This window comes from Ranitomeya variabilis, chromosome 7, assembly GCF_051348905.1.
Source record: "Ranitomeya variabilis isolate aRanVar5 chromosome 7, aRanVar5.hap1, whole genome shotgun sequence".
Lineage (NCBI taxonomy): Eukaryota > Metazoa > Chordata > Amphibia > Anura > Dendrobatidae > Ranitomeya > Ranitomeya variabilis.
Window position 1 is genome coordinate 1,890,228 of NC_135238.1, and position 25,992 is coordinate 1,916,219.

At 48.3% G+C, this 25,992-nt stretch overlaps 1 protein-coding gene across 2 annotated transcripts; it reads left to right on the forward strand.

Annotated features, from left to right (window-relative positions):
• The first annotated feature begins 3,763 nt into the window (after window positions 1-3,763).
• QPRT (quinolinate phosphoribosyltransferase) lies at window positions 3,764-25,755 on the forward strand. 2 transcript variants are annotated; one of them, XM_077273624.1, is made up of 5 exons: window positions 3,764-4,282; window positions 4,506-4,794; window positions 6,235-6,509; window positions 9,744-9,875; window positions 24,874-25,755. In XM_077273624.1, the coding sequence occupies exons 2-5, from the start codon at window positions 4,512-4,514 to the stop codon at window positions 25,087-25,089; spliced, it is 906 nt and encodes a 301-aa protein (XP_077129739.1). In that variant the 5' UTR covers window positions 3,764-4,282; window positions 4,506-4,511; the 3' UTR covers window positions 25,090-25,755. The 2 variants fall into 2 exon arrangements, with proteins under 2 accessions (XP_077129739.1, XP_077129740.1); XM_077273625.1 differs by lacking the exon at window positions 3,764-4,282 and having other exon boundaries at window positions 4,376-4,794.
• The last annotated feature ends 237 nt before the right edge of the window (window positions 25,756-25,992 follow it).

The following is a 25,992-nucleotide window of genomic DNA, read 5'->3' on the forward strand; positions in this document are numbered from 1 at the left end:
GTCAGCTATAATGTCATGAAGCCCAGGTATTGCTGTTGCAGGGGAAACTGCACCCAGCAGCAATGGAGCTGGACTAGACGCCGAGTACTAACCTGATCACCAATGGGACCTTACACATGTGACAGAGTGATCAGGTAAAACAACAGGACCTTAGACATGTGACAGTGGGAGGTGGTCAGGGGGCAGAGCCAGATGCCGGGAAACAGACAAGGGACAAGCATAAAAGAATAGTCAAACAAGCAGAGGTTGAAGCCAGGAGATAACGGGATACCAGCAGGGAGAGTCAGGTAATAGAAGCCAAGCCAGGGGTCTGAAATCCAGGAAAGCGAATTAAGTAAAGCACGGAAAGCAAGAGCACTATAAAAGCCGGCACACTGTCCAGAGATCAAGCATACAGACTGAAGTAAACCTATAGCTGACAAGGATACCTGGTTAGGAGTGAGTATAAGTAGCTCTCCCATCTTGAAAAAGAGGCTAACAACATTAACCCTGAGAGAACAAGGACATTAACCATGTCCTAACCATGACACTTCCCCTCAGTGATTCCTGCAGCTCTCTTTCTGATGCTCACTTTCATCGATCCCCTGTGAAGCCCCCCTCAGTGTTCCCCGCAGCTCTTTTTCTGATGCTCACTTTCATCAATCCCTTCCGCATCTCCCCACAGTGATTCCTGTAGCTCTTTCTCATGCTCACTTTCATTGATCCCCTCTGTTGCTCCCCTCAGTGATTTCTGATGCTCACTTTCATCGATACCCTGTGCAGGCCACCCTCAGTATTCCCCTGCAGTTCTCTTTCTGATGCTGTCTTTCATTGATCCCGTCTGCAGCTCCTCCTCAGTGGTCCTGCAGCTCCCTTTCTGATGCTCACTCCATTGATCCTGTCTGCAGCCCCCACTCAGTAATCCCTGTGGCTCTTTTTCTGATGCTCACTTTCATTGATCCCCTGTAAAGCCCCCCTCAGTGTTCCCCGCAGCTCTCTTTCTGATGCTCGCTTTCAGCAATCCCCACTGCAGCTCCTCATCAGTGATTCCTGTAGCTCTCTTTCTGATGATCACTTTCATCGATCCCCTCTGCAGCTCCTCATCAGTGATTCCTGCAGCTCTCTTTCTGATGCTCACTTTCATCAATTCCCTGTGCAGCTCCCCCTCAGTGATCCCCACAGCTCTTTCTGATGCTCGCCTTCAGCAATCCCCACTGCAGCTCCTCATCAGTGATTCCTGCAGCTCTCTTTCTGATGATCACTTTCAGCAATCCCCTCTGCAGCTCCTCATCAGTGATCCCCACAGCTCTCTTTCTGATGCTCACTTTCATCAATTCCCTGTGCAGCTCCCCCTCAGTGATCCCCACAGCTCTCTTTCTGATGCTCTCTTTCAGCAATCCCCTCTGCAGCTCATCAGTGATTCCTGCAGCTCTCTTTCTGATGATCACTTTCAGCAATCTCCTGTGCAGCTCCCCCTCAGTGATCCCCACAGCTCTTTCTGATGCTCACTTTCAGCAATCCCCTCTGCAGCTCCCCCTCAGTGATCCCCACAGCTCTCTTTCTGATGCTCATTTTTAGCAATACCCTCTGCAGCTCCTCATCAGTGATTCCTGCAGCTCTCTTTCTGATGCTCACTTTCAGCAATCCCCTCTGCAGCTCCCCCTCAGTGATCCCCACAGCTCTCTTTCTGATGCTCATTTTTAGCAATACCCTCTGCAGCTCCTCATCAGTGATTCCTGCAGCTCTCTTTCTGATGCTCACTTTCAGCAATCCCCTCTGCAGCTCCCCCTCAGTGATCCCCACAGCTCTCTTTCTGATGCTCATTTTTAGCAATACCCTCTGCAGCTCCTCATCAGTGATTCCTGCAGCTCTCTTTCTGATGCTCACTTTCAGCAATCCCCTCTGCAGCTCCCCCTCAGTGATCCCCACAGCTCTCTTTCTGATGCTCATTTTTAGCAATACCCTCTGCAGCTCCTCATCAGTGATTCCTGCAGCTCTCTTTCTGATGATCACTTTCAGCAATCCCCTCTGCAGCTCCTGATCAGTGATTCCTGCAGCTCTCTTCCTGATGCTCACTTTCATCGATCCCCTCTGCAGCTCCTCATCAGTGATCCCCACAGCTCTCTTTCTGATGCTCACATTCATCGATCCCCTCTGCAGCTCCTCATCAGTGATTCCTGCAGCTCTCTTTCTGATGCTCACTTTCAGCAATCCTCTCTGCAGCTCATCAGTGATTCCTGCAGCTCTCTTTCTGATGCTCACTTTCATCAATTCCCTGTGCAGCTCCCCCTCAGTGATCCCCACAGCTCTCTTTCTGATGCTCACTGTCATCGATCCCCTCTGCAGCTCCTCATCAGTGATTCCTGCAGCTCTCTTTCTGATGATCACTTTCAGCAATCCCCTCTGCAGCTCCTCATCAGTGATCCCCACAGCTCTCTTTCTGATGCTCACTTTCATCAATTCCCTGTGCAGCTCCCCCTCAGTGATCCCCACAGCTCTCTTTCTGATGCTCTCTCTCAGCAATCCCCTCTGCAGCTCCTCATCAGTGATTCCTGCAGCTCTCTTTCTGATGCTCACTTTCATCAATTCCCTGTGCAGCTCCCCCTCAGTGATCCCCACAGCTCTTTCTGATGCTCACTTTCAGCAATCCCCTCTGCAGCTCCGCCTCAGTGATCCCCACAGCTCTCTTTCTGATGCTCATTTTTAGCAATCCCCTCTGCAGCTCCTCATCAGTGATTCCTGCAGCTCTCTTTCTGATGATCACTTTCAGCAATCCCCTCTGCAGCTCCCCCTCAGTGATCCCCACAGCTCTCTTTCTGATGCTCATTTTTAGCAATCCCCTCTGCAGCTCCTCATCAGTGATTCCTGCAGCTCTTTCTGATGATCACTTTCAGCAATCCCCTCTGCAGCTCCTGATCAGTGATTCCTGCAGCTCTCTTCCTGATGCTCACTTTCATCGATCCCCTCTGCAGCTCCCCTCAGTGATCCCCACAGCTCTCTTTCTGATGCTCACTTTTATCGATCCCCTGTGAAGTCCCCCTCAGTGTTCCTTGCAGCTCTCTTTCTGATGATCACTTTTATCGATCCCCTGTGAAGTCCCCCTCAGTGTTCCTTGCAGCTCTCTTTCTGATGATCACTTTCATCGATCCCCTGTGAAGTCCCCCTCAGTGTTCCCCGCAGCTCTCTTTCTGATGCTCACTTTCATCGATTCCCTGTGCAGCTCCCCCTCAGTGATCCCCACAGCTCTTTCTGATGCTCACTTTCATCGATCCCCTCTACAGCTCCTCATCAGTGATTCCTGCAGCTCTCTTTCTGATGCTCACTTTCAGCAATCCCCTCTGCAGCTCCTCATCAGTGATTCCTGCAGCTCTCTTTCTGATGCTCACGTTCAGCAATCCCCTCTGCAGCTCCTCATCAGTGATTCCTGCAGCTCTCTTTCTGATGCTCACTTTCATCAATCCCCTCTGCAGCTCCTCATCAGTGATTCCTGCAGCTCTTTTTCTGATGCTCACTTTCAGCAATCCCCTCTGCAGCTCCTCATCAGTGATTCCTGCAGCTCTCTTTCTGATGCTCACTTTCAGCAATCCCCTCTGCAGCTCCTCATCAGTGATTCCTGCAGCTCTCTTTCTGATGCTCACTTTCATCAATCCCCTCTGCAGCTCCTCATCAGTGATTCCTGCAGCTCTCTTTCTGATGATCACTTTCATCGATCCCCTGTGAAGTCCCCCTCAGTGTTCCCCTCAGCTCTGTTTGATCCTACCTGTAGCTCCATTTCCGATGCTCGCCATCAGTGATCTTCACCACACCAGGAATAGGGCCTGGTTGTCCCTCTCTGTTTAATCGGAAGTGGGATGGTCGGGGATTTATTTTGCTCTATAATGTATTGAGTTGCCTTATATTAGGATAGTAAAGCTGGCTGCTGTCCATTCTGACCCTAATCCACCATGTTGGAGTGTTGACCATCATACCCAGAAGATGCGATCCCAGCGGCAGATTGCCACATACAGGCATGGCCGAAAGTGTTTGTACCCATGAAATTGTTCCAGGAAACAAAGCCTATCTCCCAGAAAATAATTGCCCTGACACATTACACAGTCAGGCCATGACAGTATATGAGCTATACGGGGAGGAGCCTCCTTTCTTCTTCCCTGTTTATCAGTATTGAGTCCCCCATACGTAAGCTACCTCTGAACTTTGACCCCTGTGTAATGTCAATGTGTAACCTGCTGTTTACCTTGCCCCGAAAGTAAAAACCAGAAATGTGTTTATTACTCCATCTGCAGCCGCTGCACCAAGACGTAAGGTGAGGACAAGGCTGAGGGGTCAGAGTGGGGGGCATTGGATCCAGCATGTTGTGGGGGGTAGTACATTATTTGGTGGGGTGTAACGTGTGTGTGAGGGGGTGTAGGTTGGAGTGATGGTGTGCAGGGTGCAGAGTGGGTGAGGGTAAGAACTGGCTGCAGATTTGCAATGTGAGAGTGGATCGCTGCCGTGTTTGTTGATTTCCTTTTTTTCTGTGGCCCCAGGTTTCGATGGCCTCCAATGACCTGGCTCTTCTCCTGCCACGTTGTCGCCTGCAGCGTCTGGCTCGGGACTGGCTGGCAGAGGATGCACCATGGCTTGACTTTGCTGGATGGGCTGCTGCCAGTAGGAGTCAGGGCTGTCAGGAAGCAATTCTACTGTGCAAGTCTTCTGGGGTGCTGGCGGGGTGCCCCTTCTTTCAAGCTGTTTGTGAAGAAGTCGGCTGCAGTGTGACGTGGGAACACAGGGAGGGTACATGGCTGGAGCCGGTGACAAGGGTGGCCTCTGTTCGAGGTAACATGCGACATCAGGGGAAAGAACTGTGCCCCCCCCCCCCGCCAAATGGATGGTAGATAATAATGAGGGTCTCCACACACAACTGCCCAGTGTCATGGAAATTAGTGATGCCCTGAGCTTACCCCGTGTAATGACCATGAAGGTCTACCAGGTCATCATGGTGATCCTGGAGGCCTCGTTGCATCATGCAGGCTCGGTTGTTGGGTTTATAATATTCTTGCCAGATTTCCTCAAATAGGGGGTAACTGTAAATCTGGTGTCATGGCCGCCCTCTCGGTGGGATCATGTGCGTCTCCGTTAGACTATGTTCCCACAATCAATATTTGTTGAGTTTTTGACACTGCAGAATTTCGCACCTATTATGTAAATTAGGTAATTTGCGTGTCATGATTCCTCTGCTCAGAGAATGGTTGCTGTGCTGTTCTAGGGAAACTGTCTTGCTCAGCTGTCTGTGTCTTGATTGACAGCTTGGTTGTCCAATTCGGTGATGGGCTTGCTGAGCTGTCTGTGTCTTAATTGACAGCTCTGCTGTCCAAAGTGTGTCTGGGCCGTGCGGGACTTTCTGCAGGTGTTCAGTGTTCTGGTGATCGCATAGCTACTTACCTGAGCTGTCTGCCCCTGACCCCTGCCAGACGTAGCTTGTGCTTCTTGGTGAGTGTTAGCCTGGTCCTGTTGCTCTGAGGTCTGGTCTTCTGCTGCGTGACCCTTTGGACCGTGTTCTGACTATCTCTTTGTCTTTTGATCCGCTATCTCTTGTTATTGACCCTGGACTGTGACCTGACTTACGCCTTTGTCTTTTCCCTTGGTTATCTACGTACTCTCTCAGTATTGACCCCGGAACGTCTGACTCTTCTTCATCAGGGCCTGTGCGTGAGTAGTGATTGCATCATATTGTGGTTTTTTATTGCATTTTCTAACATGCGTGTTTATCGCGTCTTTGACTCTGTGTTTTTTTGTCTGTTTGATGTGTCATGCTTTAAATAAAGTTGCTTTGTTTTTTATACTTCCTAGTTAAGTGCAGATTACATGTTTTGTGATGCATTTTTTTACTTGTGGAATTTCTGCTCCTAATGCGAGTCTATGGGGAAAATCTGCACAAAATACGCAGTGTACCCGCAAAAGAAATTGATATGCTGCGGATTGGAAAAAGGCACAGCAAGTGAGTTTACGCAGTGTAAAAAATGAGTGGGCAGAAGATTTCTATAAATCCCATCCACTTTGCTAATAATGTAAAATGCTGCGTTTTTGACCCAGCGAATATACCCAGCTTCAGAAATGCGATAATAGCTCATCATGGGGGTCTACCCGTAGTATCATTGTAGGGGGGCAATGACCAGAGCTGATCAAAGGGTGTAACCTCAGGGGCCACATCTACCAGTAAGTAGGAAGTGTGTGTACCCATTGGTCCGGGCATTAACACTGTTCCTCGTGTTCCAGGTCATGTGAATGATCTCCTACTGGCAGAACGCCCAGCGCTTAATGTCCTGTCGCGGGTCAGCGGTGTGGCCACACTGGCGAGACAGGTATCTGAGCAGGCACGGGCAGCAGGATGGATGGGGCAGGTGACAGGTACCCGAAAAACCACTCCTGGATTTCGACTGCCTGAGAAGTATGGCCTCCTGGTGGGAGGAGCCGGAACTCACCGCTATGGGATCGGCGATCTGATCATGCTGAAGGATAACCATATATGGGCAATGGGAGGAGTCAGAGAGGTGATGTCCATGCATCTCGCACACACAGAACATACAGGGGCGCAGCAGATTTTCTACACAAATTTCACTTTTCAATGTAGAGAAGGTGAAATTCGCATGAGACACTTTGAGGTTCTGCTGCCCTTTCTCCAGGCGAATGTTTCTGTCCTGCTCAGACTTTTCCTAAATGTCCCCTCTACTTCCATCTAAATCTCCCCTCCATTGTGTGTCCTCCTGAATGTCCCCTCACATTCTCTGGAATTCCTGGGTATGTCCTCCTGTCTGTCAAAGGTGCGAAGGAATTCCTGGGTATGTCCTGAATGTCCCCTCATATTCTCTGGAATTCCTGGGTATGTCCTCCTGTCTGTCAAAGGTGCAAAGGAATTCCTGGGTATGTCCTCCTGAATGTCCCCTCACATTCTCTGGAATTCCTGGGTATGTCCTCCTGAATGTCCCCTCACATTCTCTGGAATTCCTGGGTATGTCCTCCTGTCTGTCAAAGGTGAGAAGGAATTCCTGGGTATGTCCTCCTGAATGTCCCCTCACATTCTCTGGAATTCCTGGGTATGTCCTCCTGAATGTCCCCTCACGTTCTCTGGAATTCCTGGGTATGTCCTCCTGAATGTCCCCTCACGTTCTCTGGAATTCCTGGGTATGTTCTCCTGAATGTCCCCTCACGTTCTCTGGAATTCCTGGGTATGTCCTCCTGAATGTCCCCTCACGTTCTCTGGAATTCCTGGGTATGTCCTCCTGAATGTCCCCTCACATTCTCTGGAATTCCTGGGTATGTCCTCCTGAATGGCCCCTCACATTCTCTGGAATTCCTGGGTATGTCCTCCTGAATGTCCCCTCACATTCTCTGGAATTCCTGGGTATGTCCTCCTGAATGTCCCCTCACGTTCTCTGGAATTCCTGGGTATGTCCTCCTGAATGTCCCCTCACATTCTCTGGAATTCCTGGGTATGTCCTCCTGAATGGCCCCTCACATTCTCTGGAATTCCTGGGTATGTCCTCCTGAATGTCCCCTCACATTCTCTGGAATTCCTGGGTATGTCCTCCTGAATGTCCCCTCACGTTCTCTGGAATTCCTGGGTATGTCCTCCTGAATGTCCCCTCACGTTCTCTGGAATTCCTGGGTATGTCCTCCTGAATGTCCCCTCACATTCTCTGGAATTCCTGGGTATGTCCTCCTGAATGGCCCCTCACATTCTCTGGAATTCCTGGGTATGTCCTCCTGAATGTCCCCTCACATTCTCTGGAATTCCTGGGTATGTCCTCCTGAATGTCCCCTCACGTTCTCTGGAATTCCTGGGTATGTCCTCCTGAATGTCCCCTCACATTCTCTGGAATTCCTGGGTATGCCCTCCTGAATGTCCCCTCACGTTCTCTGGAATTCCTGGGTATGTCCTCCTGAATGTCCCCTCACATTCTCTGGAATTCCTGGGTATGTCCTCCTGAATGGCCCCTCACATTCTCTGGAGTTCCTGGGTATGTCCTCCTGAATGTCCCCTCACATTCTCTGGAATTCTTGGGTATGTCCTCCTGAATGTCCCCTCACGTTCTCTGGAATTCCTGGGTATGTCCTCCTGAATGTCCCCTCACATTCTCTGGAATTCCTGGGTATGTCCTCCTGAATGTCCCCTCACGTTCTCTGGAATTCCTGGGTATGTCCTCCTGAATGTCCCCTCACATTCTCTGGAATTCCTGGGTATGTCCTCCTGTCTGTCAAAGGTGCGAAGGAATTCCTGGGTATGTCCTCCTGACTGTCCCCTCACATTCTCTGGAATTCCTGGGTATGTCCTCCTGAATGTCCCCTCACATTCTCTGGAATTCCTGGGTATGTCCTCCTGTCTGTCAAAGGTGAGAAGGAATTCCTGGGTATGTCCTCCTGAATGTCCCCTCACATTCTCTGGAATTCCTGGGTATGTCCTCCTGAATGTCCCCTCACGTTCTCTGGAATTCCTGGGTATGTCCTCCTGAATGTCCCCTCACATTCTCTGGAATTCCTGGGTATGTCCTTCTGTCTGTCAAAGGTGCGAAGGAATTCCTGGGTATGTCCTCCTGAATGTCCCCTCATATTCTCTGGAATTCCTGGGTATGTCCTCCTGTCTGTCAAAGGTGCGAAGGAATTCCTGGGTATGTCCTCCTGAATGTCCCCTCACATTCTCTGGAATTCCTGGGTATGTCCTCCTGAATGTCCCCTCACGTTCTCTGGAATTCCTGGGTATGTCCTCCTGAATGTCCCCTCACATTCTCTGGAATTCCTGGGTATGTCCTCCTGTCTGTCAAAGGTGCGAAGGAATTCCTGGGTATGTCCTCCTGAATGTCCCCTCACATTCTCTGGAATTCCTGGGTATGTCCTCCTGTCTGTCAAAGGTGAGAAGGAATTCCTGGGTATGTCCTCCTGAATGTCCCCTCACATTCTCTGGAATTCCTGGGTATGTCCTCCTGAATGTCCCCTCACGTTCTCTGGAATTCCTGGGTATGTCCTCCTGAATGTCCCCTCACGTTCTCTGGAATTCCTGGGTATGTCCTCCTGAATGTCCCCTCACGTTCTCTGGAATTCCTGGGTATGTCCTCCTGAATGTCCCCTCACGTTCTCTGGAATTCCTGGGTATGTCCTCCTGAATGTCCCCTCACATTCTCTGGAATTCCTGGGTATGTCCTCTTGAATGTCCCCTCACGTTCTCTGGAATTCCTGGGTATGTCCTCCTGAATGTCCCCTCACGTTCTCTGGAATTCCTGGGTATGTCCTCCTGAATGTCCCCTCACATTCTCTGGAATTCCTTGGTATGTCCTCCTGAATGTCCCCTCACGTTCTCTGGAATTCCTGGGTATGTCCTCCTGAATGTCCCCTCACATTCTCTGGAATTCCTGGGTATGTCCTCCTGTCTGTCAAAGGTGCGAAGGGGAGCCAGCTGGTACAATCATGTTTTCACAATTGTTCATGCTTGCATAGTAAATAGAAATAAAGTCCTTTTTGGAAAGTAGAATTTTTGGGGACAGTCCATGTGCAGCCTCCCGTACCTGTACACGCAGTATGGTACTCCCCACTGAAGTGCATGTGTCAGTGAGACGCCCCCTACACTAATAAACTGTCCCCCATGTCGGATCAGGGGCTCACATAGGAAATAGGAGGACAAGTAGGGATCTGAGGGGACCTCACCAATGCTGAGAGGTGGAGATCAGTCTTTGCTCATTGTCTCCCCATAGATTCTGCACAGTGATAACCTCCTGTCTGTGCTCTCATCCCAGGCTCTACATGCCGTGCACACTCTAGCCGGACGCACTCTAAAGGTGGAAGTAGAGTGCAGATCCGTGGACGAAGCTTTAGAAGCTGCAGAGGCCGGAGCAGAAATCATTATGCTGGATAATTTCACCACTGAGGTACAATTGTATAAATGGTCACACTACATCCCCACCACGAGTACACTGTGACCACACTACATCTCCACCAGGAGTACACTGTGATCACACTACATCCCCACCACGAGTACACTGTGATCACACTACATCCTCCACCACGAGTACACTGTGATCACACTACATCCCCACCACGAGTACACTGTGATCACACTACATCCCCACCACGAGTACACTGTGATCACACTACATCCCCACCACGAGTACACTGTGATCACACTACATCTCCACCATGAGTACACTGTGATCACACTACATCCCCACCACTAGTACACTGTGATCACACTACATCTCCACCACGAGTACACTGTGATCACACTACATCCCCACCACGAGTACACTGTGATCACACTACATCCCCACCACGAGTTCACTGTGATCAGACTACATCTCCACCATGAGTACACTGTGATCACACTACATCCCCACCACAAGTACACTGTGATCACACTACATCTCCACCACGAGTACACTGTGATCAGACTACATCTCCACCATGAGTACACTGTGATCACACTACATCCCCACCACGAGTACACTGTGATCACACTACATCCCCACCACGAGTACACTGTGATCAGACTACATCTCCACCACGAGTACACTGTGATCACACTACATCCTCCACCACGAGTACACTGTGATCACACTACATCCCCACCACGAGTACACTGTGATCACACTACATCTCCACCACAAGTACACTGTGATCACATTACATCCTCCACGAGTACACGGTGATCACACTACATCTCCACCATGAGTACACTGTGACCACACTACATCCACACCACGAGTACACTGTGATCACACTACATCCCCACCACGAGTACACTGTGATCACACTACATCCCCATAACGAGGACACTGTGATCACACTACATCCTCCACCACGAGTACACTGTGACCACACTACATCCCCACCACGAGTACACTGTGACCACACTACATCCCCACCACGAGTACACTGTGACCACACTACATCCCCACCACGAGTACACTGTGATCACACTACATCCCCACCACGAGTACACTGTGATCACACTACATCCCCATAACGAGGACACTGTGATCACACTACATCTCCACCATGAGTACACTGTGATCACACTACATCCCCACCACGAGTACACTGTGATCACACTACATCTCCACCACGAGTACACTGTGATCACACTACATCTCCACCACGAGTACACTGTGACCACACTACATCCTCCACCACGAGTACACTGTGATCACACTACATCCCCACCACGAGTACACTGTGATCACACTACATCCCCACCACGAGTACACTGTGATCACACTACATCCCCACCACGAGTACACTGTGATCACACTACATCTCCACCATGAGTACACTGTGATCACACTACATCCCCACCACTAGTACACTGTGATCACACTACATCTCCACCACGAGTACACTGTGATCACACTACATCCCCACCACGAGTACACTGTGATCACACTACATCCCCACCACGAGTACACTGTGACCACACTACATCCCCACCACGAGTACACTGTGATCACACTACATCCCCACCACTAGTACACTGTGATCACACTACATCCCCACCACGAGTACACTGTGATCACACTACATCCCCACCACGAGTACACTGTGATCACACTACATCTCCACCATGAGTACACTGTGATCACACTACATCTCCACCATGAGTACACTGTGACCACACTACATCCCCACCACGAGTACACTGTGATCACACTACATCCCCACCACGAGTACACTGTGATCACACTACATCCCCACCACTAGTACACTGTGATCACACTACTTCCTCACCACGAGTACACTGTGATCACACTACATCCCCACCACGAGTACACTGTGATCACACTACATCCCCACCACGAGTACACTGTGATCACACTACATCCCCACCACGAGTACACTGTGATCACACTACATCTCCACCACGAGTACACTGTGATCACACTACATCTCCACCATGAGTACACTGTGATCACACTACATCCCCACCACTAGTACACTGTGATCACACTACATCCCCACCACGAGTACACTGTGATCACACTACATCCCCACCACGAGTACACTGTGATCACACTACATCTCCACCACTAGTACACTGTGATCACACTACATCTCCACCACGAGTACACTGTGATCACACTACATCCCCACCACGAGTACACTGTGATCACACTACATCTCCACCACGAGTACACTGTGATCACACTACATCTCCACCATGAGTATACTGTGATCACACTACATCCCCACCACGAGTACACTGTGATCACACTACATCTCCACCATGAGTACACTGTGATCACACTACATCTCCACCACGAGTACACTGTGATCACACTACATCCCCACCACTAGTACACTGTGATCACACAACATCTCCACCATGAGTACACTGTGACCACACTACATCCCCACCACGAGTTCACTGTGATCACACTACATCCTCCACCACGAGTACACTGTGATCACACTACATCTCCACCATGAGTACACTGTGATCACACTACATCCCCACCACGAGTTCACTGTGATCACACTACATCTCCACCATGAGTACACTGTGATCACACTACATCTCCACCATGAGTACACTGTGATCACACTACATCTCCACCACGAGTACACTGTGATCACACTACATCCCCACCACGAGTACACTGTGATCACACTACATCCCCACCACTAGTACACTGTGATCACACTACATCTCCACCATGAGTACACTGTGACCACACTACATCCCCACCACGAGTTCACTGTGATCACACTACATCCTCCACCACGAGTACACTGTGATCACACTACATCCCCACCACTAGTACACTGTGATCACACTACATCTCCACCATGAGTACACTGTGATCACACTACATCCCCACCACGAGTTCACTGTGATCACACTACATCCTCCACCACGAGTACACTGTGATCACACTACATCCCCACCACTAGTACACTGTGATCACACTACATCTCCACCATGAGTACACTGTGACCACACTACATCCCCACCACGAGTTCACTGTGATCACACTACATCCTCCACCACGAGTACACTGTGATCACACTACATCTCCACCATGAGTACACTGTGATCACACTACATCCCCACCACGAGTTCACTGTGATCACACTACATCTCCACCATGAGTACACTGTGATCACACTACATCTCCACCATGAGTACACTGTGATCACACTACATCCTCCACCACGAGCACACTGTGATCACACTACATCCCCACCACGAGTACACTGTGACCACACTACATCTCCACCATGAGTACACTGTGATCACACTACATCCCCACCACGAGTACACTGTGACCACACTACATCCCCACCACGAGTACACTGTGACCACACTACATCTCCACCACGAGTTCACTGTGATCACACTACATCTCCACCACGAGTACACTGTGATCAGACTACATCTCCACCACGAGTACACTGTGATCACACTACATCCTCCACCACGAGTACACTGTGATCACACTACATCCTCACCACGAGTACACTGTGATCACACTACATCCCCACCACGAGTTCACTGTGATCAGACTACATCTCCACCATGAGTACACTGTGATCACACTACATCCCCACCACAAGTACACTGTGATCAGACTACATCTCCACCACGAGTACACTGTGATCACACTACATCCTCCACCACGAGTACACTGTGATCACACTACATCCCCACCACGAGTACACTGTGATCACACTACATCTCCACCACAAGTACACTGTGATCACATTACATCCTCCACGAGTACACGGTGATCACACTACATCTCCACCATGAGTACACTGTGACCACACTACATCCACACCACGAGTACACTGTGATCACACTACATCCCCACCACGAGTACACTGTGATCACACTACATCCCCATAACGAGGACACTGTGATCACACTACATCCTCCACCACGAGTACACTGTGACCACACTACATCCCCACCACGAGTACACTGTGACCACACTACATCCCCACCACGAGTACACTGTGATCAGACTACATCTCCACCACGAGTACACTGTGATCAGACTACATCCCCACCACGAGTACACTGTGATCAGACTACATCTCCACCACGAGTACACTGTGATCAGACTACATCTCCACCACGAGTACACTGTGATCAGACTACATCTCCACCACGAGTACACTGTGATCAGACTACATCCCCACCACGAGTACACGGTGATCACACTACTTCCTCACCACGAGTACACTGTGATCACACTACATCCCCACCACAAGTACACTGTGATCACATTACATCCTCCACGAGTACACTGTGATCACACTACATCCCCACCACGAGTACACTGTGATCACACTACATCCCCACCACGAGTACACTGTGATCACACTACATCCTCATAACGAGGACACTGTGATCACACTACATCCTCCACCACGAGTACACTGTGACCACACTACATCCCCACCACGAGTACACTGTGACCACACTACATCCCCACCACGAGTACACTGTGACCACACTACATCTCCACCACGAGTACACTGTGACCACACTACATCTCCACCACGAGTACACTGTGATCACACTACATCTCCACCACGAGTACACTGTGACCACACTACATCCCCACCACGAGTACACTGTGACCACACTACATCCCCACCACGAGTACACTGTGACCACACTACATCTCCACCACGAGTACACTGTGACCACACTACATCTCCACCACGAGTACACTGTGATCAGACTACATCTCCACCACGAGTACACTGTGATCACACTACATCCTCCACCACGAGTACACTGTGATCACACTACATCTCCACCACGAGTACACGGTGATCACACTACATCCCCACCACGAGTACACTGTGATCACACTACATCTCCACCACGAGTACACTGTGACCACACTACATCTCCACCACGAGTACACTGTGACCACACTACATCTCCACCACGAGTACACTGTGATCACACTACATCCCCACCACGAGTACACTGTGATCACACTACATCTCCACCACGAGTACACTGTGATCACACTACATCTCCACCTCGAGTACACTGTGATCACACTACATCCCCACCACGAGTACACTGTGATCACACTACATCTCCACCACAAGTACACTGTGACCACACTACATCCCCACCAGGAGTACACTGTGATCACACTACATCCCCACCACGAGTACACTGTGATCACACTACATCTCCACCACGAGCACACTGTGATCACACTACATCTTCACCACGAGTACACTGTGACCACACTACATCTCCACCACGAGTACACTGTGACCACACTACATCTCCACCACGAGTACACTGTGACCACACTACATCCTCCACCACGAGTACACTGTGACCACACTACATCCCCACCACGAGTACACTGTGATCACACTACATCTCCACCATGAGTACACTGTGATCACACTACATCCCCACCACGAGTACACTGTGACCACACTACATCTCCACCACGAGTACACTGTGATCACACTACATCCCCACCACGAGTACACTGTGATCAGACTACATCTCCACCACGAGTACACTGTGATCACACTACATCTCCACCACGAGTACACTGTGATCACACTACATCCCCACCACGAGTACACTGTGATCACATTACATCCTCCACGAGTACACTGTGATCACACTACATCTCCACCACGAGTACACTGTGATCACACTACATCCCCACCACGAGTACACTGTGACCACACTACATCCACACCACTAGTACACTGTGATCACACTACATCCCCACCACGAGTACACTGTGATCACACTACATCCCCACCACGAGTACACTGTGATCACACTACATCTCCACCACGAGTACACTGTGATCACACTACATCCCCACCACGAGTACACTGTGATCACACTACATCTCCACCACGAGTACACTGTGATCACACTACATCTCCACCACGAGTACACTGTGATCACACTACATCCTCCACCACGAGTACACTGTGATCACAATACATCTCCACCACGAGTACACTGTGATCACACTACATCTCCACCACGAGTACACTGTGATCACACTACATCCCCACCACGAGTACACTGTGATCACACTACATCTCCACCACGAGTACACTGTGATCACACTACATCCTCCACCACGAGTACACTGTGATCACAATACATCTCCACCACGAGTACACTGTGACCACACTACATCCCCACCACGAGTACACTGTGATCACACTACATCTCCACCATGAGTACACTGTGATCACACTACATCCCCACCACGAGTACACTGTGACCACACTACATCTCCACCACGAGTACACTGTGATCACACTACATCTCCACCATGAGTACACTGTGATCACACTACATCCCCACCACGAGTACACTGTGACCACACTACATCTCCACCACGAGTACACTGTGATCACACTACATCTCCACCACGAGTACACTGTGACCACACTACATCCTCCACCACGAGTACACTGTGACCACACTACATCCCCACCACGAGTACACTGTGATCACACTACATCCCCACCACGAGTTCACTGTCATCACACTACATCCCCACCACGAGTACACTGTGATCACACTACATCTCCACCACGAGTACACTGTGATCACACTACATCTCCACCACGAGCACACTGTGATCACACTACATCTCCACCACGAGTACACTGTGATCACACTACATCTCCACCACGAGTTCACTGTGACCACACTACATCTCCACCATGAGTACACTGTGATCACACTACATCTCCACCACGAGTACACTGTGATCACACTACATCTCCACCACGAGCACACTGTGATCACACTACATCTCCACCACGAGTACACTGTGATCACACTACATCTTCACCACGAGTACACTGTGATCACACTACATCTCCACCACGAGTACACTGTGATCACACTACATCCTCCACCATGAGTACACTGTGACCACACTACATCCCCACCACGAGCACACTGTGATCACACTACATCTCCACCACGAGCACACTGTGATCACACTACATCTCCACCACGAGTACACTGTGATCACACTACATCTTCACCACGAGTACACTGTGACCACACTACATCTCCACCACGAGTACACTGTGATCACACTACATCCTCCACCACGAGTACACTGTGACCACACTACATCTCCACCACGAGTACACTGTGACCACACTACATCCCCACCACGAGTACACTGTGACCACACTACATCCCCACCACGAGTACACTGTGATCACACTACATCCCCACCACGAGCACACTGTGATCACACTACATCTCCACCACGAGTACACTGTGATCACACTACATCCTCCACCACGAGTACACTGTGATCACACTACATCCCCACCAGGAGTACACTGTGATCACACTACATCCCCACCACGAGTACACTGTGACCACACTACATCCCCACCACGAGTACACTGTGATCACACTACATCCCCACCAGGAGTACACTGTGATCACACTACATCCCCACCACGAGTACACTGTGACCACACTACATCCCCACCATGAGTACACTGTGACCACACTACATCCCCACCACGAGTACACTGTGATCACACTACATCTCCACCACGAGTACACTGTGACCACACTACATCTCCACCACGAGTACACTGTGACCACACTACATCTCCACCACGAGTACACTGTGATCACACTACATCTCCACCACGAGTACACTGTGACCACACTACATCCCCACCACGAGTACACTGTGATCACATTACATCCTCCACCACGAGTACACTGTGACCACACTACATCCCCACCACGAGTACACTGTGATCACACTACATCTCCACCATGAGTACACTGTGATCACACTACATCTCCACCACGAGTACACTGTGACCACACTACATCTCCACCACGAGTACACTGTGATCACACTACATCCCCACCACGAGTACACTGTGATCACACTACATCTCCACCACGAGTACACTGTGACCACACTACATCTCCACCACGAGTACACTGTGATCACACTACATCTCCACCACGAGTACACTGTGATCACACTACATCTCCACCATGAGTACACTGTGATCACACTACATCTCCACCACGAGTACACGGTGATCACACTACATCCCCACCACGAGTATATCGTGATCAAATTAATGCTTACCATGATCATAACACTGATGTAAAATAGATATGTAACAAGAAATAGTTTGCGATGTGCGCACTTTTTGACGTAGACAGTTGCAGTTAAGATTCTGGATTTTGCTGAATTTTCTTTTCTATTATAAAATATCCACTCTCCCTCCAGAAGAAACGGTTGCACAACAAATTCATCAAGTACACTTACCTAAGGCAAGATAACTCACCGTCTCTGACTGACACTAATACTCGTCAGACTGTCAATGGTGGATTTACAAAATTCTAGCAAAATAAGAAAAATGTATGTTTTTAGGCGCAAAACAGTAACGATGCAGTGACCTGATGAAATCTGCATAACTAATCATATGCTAAATAGTTCCAAGTCAAATTTATGTATGAGATGGCCAAGATGATTGTCTATAACATTATGGTAGGCTCACGTTAAAAGCAGAAATGGATGGTGAGATATGGAGCCTGAAAGTCAGAAGTTCAGTACATTGTTACCCTTTTGCTCGTCAGTGTATTAGACTTTTTATTGCTGTGACTTGCTGCTTTCTAGTGCATTAAGAATGAGGACAAAAATGTGTAATTGTAATTTAAACACAGCAGAACAACTGCAGCTGTAACACATCACTGATGGATCCCACAGGCTGGCACTGCTGCTGGTACCTCTCCTTTCTCTCTCCCTGTCCAATGTCTGCATTAGGCTACATACACACTATCAGTATTTGGTCAGTATTTCACATCAGTAAGCCGGAGCCAGGAGTGGCTGATAAATACAGAAGTGGTGACGTGGTTTTTTTATACTTTTTCTCTTGATTGTTCCTCACCTGGTTTTGGCTACAAATACTGATGTATTTGATATGGATGAACTCTTTTTACATCAGATGTGTCTGTTCTCAAAAAAGTACAACATGGTGATCATGGGAGATTTTATCTATGCAGATATTTGTTGGGAATCTCTCTCGGGCAAAAGTAATGGGTCCAGAGAATTCTTATCTTTTCTCGCTGACAACTTTATCTTTCAAAAGGTGGAAGAGAGAACAAGAGGATCTGCAAACTTGGACCTAATTCTTACCAAGAGGGAGGAGATGGTTGAGGAAGTAAAGGTGGCTGGGAATTCAGGAGGCATCGATCATGCTATCCTCAAATATTGGAGTATAAGAGGATGAAGACCAGCGAGGACCCGGACTTTAAAGTTGGACTTCAGAAAGGCAGATTTTAATGGACTCAGAAAGGGGGTAGGAAAGGTCCCATGGCTGGATGTTCTAAAGGACAGAAACTTTCAAGAAGGAAAATAAGGAAGAATTGGAAGCATTTAAAGAGACCAGAGTGGATGAACACAAAGTAGTCACTTGTTAAAAAAGAAATGTATATCAAATGGAAAGAGGGGACATATCTAAAGAAGAATATAATGCTGTCTGCAGGGAAAGAGTTAGAGCTAAAGCCAGTAATGAAGTGAGGCTTGCAAGGGAGACCAAAAGCAGCAAAAAAAGGATTTGGGGATATGTCAAAAGAAAAAGAAAAGTCAGAGATGCTATAGGATTTTTACAGGATAAAAAGGATGAAGTGGTCAAAAATGATGTTGAGAAGGCCGAACTTTTACATTCCTATTTTGCATCTGTGTGTCACTGGTGTGTTAGAGGCTGCAGACCATCGCACTGCATCTGACTGCAGAAGTTCTCAGCAGTTTGCTTTGTAGACTTCTTCCTGGTCCTTCTGACTTTAGGACCCAGTGGCTGCCATCCCCCGGCTCCAGTTGACACACCTTTAACTTCCAGCTTTCTGCTGGGACTTGTCAGTGATATTTCCATTTCCCTGTTGAGACTTGGAGCTATAGCAGTTTGCTATCTTCGTCACTGGTGTTTGGAGGACGTCCGTGTTTCTCTCTAAAGGTACCGTTACACTAAGCGACTTACCAACGATCACGACCAGCGATCGTGATCGTTGGTAAATCGTTGTGTGGTCGCTGGGGAGCTGTCACACAGACAGCTCTCTCCAGCGACCAACGATCAGGGGAACGACTTCGGCATCGTTGAAACTGTCTTCAACGATGCCGAAGTCCCCTGCAGCACCCGGGTAACCAGGGTAAACATCGGGTTACTAAGTGCAGGGCCGCGCTTAGTAACCCGATATTGACCCTGGTTACCATTGTAAAAGTAAAAAAAAAACCACTACATACTCACCTTCTGATGTCTGTCACGTCCCCCGGCGTCCACACGCTGCTGCAGAGAGCTTTCCCTGCACTGAATGTGTCAGCGGCGCCGGCAGTAACAGCGGTGACGTCACCGCTGTGCTCTGCTTTACGGCTGGAGCTCACACAGTCAGTGCAGGGAAAGCTCCCTGCAGCAGCGCGTGGACCCCGGGGGACAAGATAGACATCAGATGGTGAGTATGTACTGTTTTTTTTTTTACTTTTACAATGGTAACCAGGGTAAATATCGGGTTACTAAGCACGGCCCTGCGCTTAGTAACCCGATGTTTACCCTGGTTACAAGTGAACACATCGCTGGATCGGTGTCACACACGCCGATCCAGCGATGACAGCGGGTGAGCAGCGACGAAATAAAGGTCTGGACTTCTAGCTCTAACCAGCGATATCACAGCGGGATCCAGATCGCTGCTGCGTGTCAAACACAACGAGATCGCTATCCAGGACGCTGCAACATCACTGCAACGTCACGGATCGTTGTCGTTCTCGTTGAGTGTGACGGTACCTTAAGTGTTCTCCTTGCTTGTGTATTCCATCTGTCTTTAGTGATAGTGGATATTGACTATCTGACATCCTGTCCTTCCTGATGCAGGGCTTATCGCCAGGGTCAGGCAGGGGTTATGTATCCTACTCGGCGATAGGTGCGGAACCTATATAGGGACGCTTAGGGCAGACAGGGTGACTTTAGATCTGCCTAGGGCTCTCCACTCTCCTAGTATTGGGCTTCCTTCCCCTTTTCCCTTTGTGTTGCACTTACCCTTTCCTACGCTGTGCATTACATTATCACCGGCTGTTCACATTTGCAAAAGAAAAAAACTGACACGTGGGTTTTTGGGGTGTGTTTTTTTTTTCTGTGTGGGTTTTTTTCCCTTTTGCTGGAATCATGGATCCTGTTTCTGTGCTAGTAGAGCAGCTGCGGATGGTGTCACTGGAGGTGACTGACCTTCAGGAGGAAGATGGTTTAACCGTTGAAACGCATTGTGGTTCAACACTGAAATCCTTGTTTTGGTCTCATTTCCAGCGCTCCTAGGACCGTTAATATTATTTTCTACTGCATAGGATTCTATGTGTCTCCAATCTGTGGCAGAGTTTTTCAGGTCTTCAGCCCTGATCTATGATGATCCTGACCATATTTCCTCAGCTGTATCCAGGCTCCGTGACATTCAGCATGGGAATCTCTCAGTAGAGACTTATAGCTCTGAATTCCGCACGGTGATTACACAGGAGCTGCCTCAGTGACATCAGCCGAGGCCGGAGGTGCCAGGATTTCTGCTTGTGACGCTCATAATCCATTGTGAATTGAGTATAATTTGCATATCGTTAACATATCTATTGGTCTTATGATTCCCATGATTTTACAGCTTTACCTAGACAATCACCTTGTTGCTATGCTGCACTCTGTGATTCTGTTTTGGCTTTAAGGATATAGGATTTCTTTATTGTCCTTTTCTCACCTCTTGACAAAATATTTCCGTGCCTGAGAGGTGTCAGAGATGCCATGATAACACTTTATTGCCTATAAATCACTATATATATACAGTATATATGTGTAATAGTAACATGGAATGTAAGAATTTCACAGTTATCCTGTGTTGCAACATTTGTATCACAGTTTATTGCAGTGCACTAGTGCATATAATGTAAGTGGGAGATCACTAGTGCATATAATGTAAGTGGGAGATCACTAGTATATGTACTGTGAGTGGGAGATCACTACTATATGTACTGTGAGTGGGAGATCACTAGTATATGTACTGTGAGTGGGAAATCACTAGTGGGCAACCGATACCACATGGAAAGACCCAGCTCTCTGAAGCCAATTCCTTCAGGGCCTCACTGAAAGGTTAAAGGACACATTAGCAGTGTATGAGAGCCCAGAGTCATCGGAGGCTGCCATGTCCTTGGCTATTTGGGTGCATAGACACGTGAGGGACAGGTGGGTAAGATCACCTACTTCTAATTCCGGGACAAGATCCTGGTGTTGGAGGAAAGTTCCAGGGGTGAACCTACACTTGCAGAGTTAGAGGAACCCATGCAGTTGTGAGGTGCATTCACGTTGCATGTTTCTCCCAACATTTGCAAGAAAAAGGATGTTTTTTGTTTTTTTTTGTGGGAGGAAGGGACATTTTATTGGGGTATGTCCTGCAGTCCCAAAGCAAAAAGAGGCTCAATTAAACCTTGGGAGCCTGAAGCTTTATAATCAAGGGATGTGTTCGTCTTCAACCTGCAATTCTCGTTTTGTCTTGACAGCAGAGGTGGTGCTAGAGAGCAGGTCTGAAAAAATGTCTATGTTTATAGACAGTGGAGCTGGAGTCAGTATGGTGGACGCGGGGTTTGCTAGAACTCATGGGCTTGCTTGCTCTACCTCGGCTGAACCTATTCCTATGTGTGCCATCGAGTCAGCACCACTTGCACAGAGAACACTGATACAGATTGTACATAACATAAGACTGAAGGTGGGGTCTTCGCATTGTGAAGTAATCCATTATGTCCTCGAGGGTCTCCACACTCCAATGGTTCTGGGTTTGCCCTGGTTGGTGAAGCATAATCCAACTATGGATTGGCAATCCAGAGAGATTGTAAAATGGGGAGATTACTGTCATGGCAACTGCCTAAACATTTCCCCTTTTGCTGTATCTACATGGTCCTTACTGGCATTTTTGTCTGGCTTTGAGGACCCAGACCCAATTTTGCCGAAGGGGGTAGGCATCTCGGCCTTGTACACTGACCTGGAGGGTGAGGTGTTGGAATCTCATGGAGACGCTCCTGCCTCCTGCCCTTTGGGGAGGTTGTTTGACTTTTTTTTTCGGTCGCCGTTACACCGTTAACAACGGCGTTTGCAACACTGAGGTCGGTAAAAACTGACCCGAATCATGTTCCCTAGGGTCTCAGCTACCCCCCCGGAAGCCGAGATCATGGAGAAAATTTGTCTCTGGGGGGCGCTATACACGTAAACCTTAGCGCCATTTAAAGACGGCGCTGTGGTTTAAGTACCCTTAATCTCCACCGTTAAACGGCGTATCGGTGGCCGTTAAGGGGTTAACAGGGAGAGATGCAAGATTCTACATCTGGGCAAGAAAAACGAAAATTACATCTATAGAATGGGAGAAATAGAACTAAGCAAGAGCACATGTGAAAAAGACTTGGGTATAGTAATAGATCACAGACTGCACAGGAGTCAACAGTGTGATGCAGCAGCAAAAAAGTCAAATACAGTTCTAGGATATATTAAGAGAAGCATAGAGTCTACATCACGTGACGTAATTAATCCCCCTCTACTCCTCCTTAGTCAGGCCACATCTGGATACTGTGTCCAGTTCTGGGCACCGCATTCTAAAAAAAAAGACATTGAAAAACTGGAGCAATTTTAGAGAAGATCTACCAGGATGGTGAGTGGACTGCAAAGGCTGTCACAGTGTAGAGGCATCATACTTATTTTCATTTGCAAATCGAATCACAAGAAGCAATGCAATGAAACTGAAAGGGAAAAGATAGAGATTAGATATTAGAAAAAGTTTCTGACAGTGAGGGTGATCAATGAGTGGAACAGGCGGCCACGAGAGGTGGTGAGTTCTCCTTCAATGGATGTTTCAAACAGAGGCTGGACAGACGTCTGTCTGAAATGGTTTATTGAATCCTGCATTGAGTAGGGGGTTTGACACGATGACGCTGGAGGTTCTAACATTCTATGATTCTATCTAAAATACTGACAGGGCGGCTCGGTGGCGCAGTGGTTAGCACTGCAGCCTTGCAGCGCTGGAGTCCTGGGTTCAAACCCCACCAAGGACAACATCTGCAAAGAGTTTGTATGTTCTCTCTGTGTTTGCGTGGGTTTCCTCCGGGCACTCCGGTTTCCTCCCACATTCCAAAGACATACTGATAGGGAATTTAGATTGTGAGCCCCATCGGGGACAGTGATGATAATGTGTGTAAAGCGCTATATAAAAATAAAGATTATTATTATTACTGACCAAATACTGATGGTGTGACCGTAGGCTCATTCACAGGCTGCTACTGACTTCTAATTCATTGTTGCAGTTGTACCATACATGACTGTCTTGAAATGTTGAGCAATGTTTTAGGGCTTTCTTTATTACTGAGCTGTGAACTCTGACAAACTCTCACTGTCCTATAATCCCCCTAAAATGGTTGCTGCATTCCTTGTCTCAGCTTTTATACAGGCTGTGATTGTTCCTGATTGGCTGTGCTATACCATGTGCATCGATAGCTGCAAGTCATTATAGGTTAGCCCACGTGTTCTCACTTAGTCCTTTTGTCCATGTCTGATGCAATTTTCTGCAATATGTAAAATGGTGACAGCATTTTTGGGGGCAATTCACGTGAATCAAATTGTACACATACACCAGGATCTGCAAATTTCTTAAAACTTGACACTAACGATTCCCATCACATCATCTCCACAATATACTATATCTTTGCTATGTTTTTAGTGTTGGTAAAGCTATTTGTAAGTTCACTATATGTTTAGCACTGATTGTTTGTGCACCTTTAGGCTATATTTGCCTTTCTTTGAATGAGCTGAGCTGACCATCTTCCCTTCTCTATCTGCCCTCTATAGTTTCTTCACAAAGCTGCTTTCACTGTGAAGACCGCTTTTCCGGGAGTTGTGGTTGAAGCTTCTGGAGGCGTCACTCCACAGAACCTTCTTGAGTTTCTGGGCCCTTATGTGGACATGGTGTCATTGGGGTGTCTCACTCAGGGACCTCCAAGCATTGACTTTTCCCTGAAATTAGACAAAGGTTTAAAGAGTGGCACCTCACAGCCTTGCCCATAGCTTTTATAGAGCTCTGTTAAAGACCAGAATTACCACTAAACAACCCACTTTCATCCGAATCGACCTCTTCTGTAAACCCTTAAATGTCACAATCCTGGTGCGAAGAAGCCTGAGCTACAACCACAGAGGTACTGAAAGGAGATCTTGGCATGATGTAATGAAATCCTGGTCCCCTAGTGAGCCACTTCATTCCTCCACTCGCTGCATCATCTACATTACAAGACACTGACAACATTATAAGCAGACATTAGTACAAAACTATGAGTTGCCAAACGCCATGACATGAGATGCCAGTGGAACACCTTGACATGTCAAACACCATGACATGAGATGCCATTGGAACACCTCGAGATGTCAAACACCATGACATGAGATGCCAGAGGAGCACCTCGAGATGTCAAACACCATGACATGAGATGCCAGTGGAACACCTTGACATGTCAAACACCATGAACCATGACATGAGATGCCATTGGAACACCTCGAGATATCAAACACCATAACATGAGATGCCAGTGGAACACCTCAAGATGTCAAACATCATGACCCATGACATGAGATGCCATTGGAACACCTCGAGATGTCAAACACCATGACATGAGATGCCAGAGGAGCACCTCGAGATGTCAAACACCATGACATGAGATGCCAGTGGAACACCTTGACATGTCAAACACCATGAACCATGACATGAGATGCCATTGGAACACCTCGAGATGTCAAACACCATGACATGAGATGCCATTGGAACACCTCGAGATATCAAACACCATAACATGAGATGCCAGTGGAACACCTCAAGATGTCCAACATCATGACATGAGATGCCAGTGGAACACCTTGACATGTCAAACACAATGACATCAGATGCCAGTGGAACACCGTGAGATGTCAAACACAATG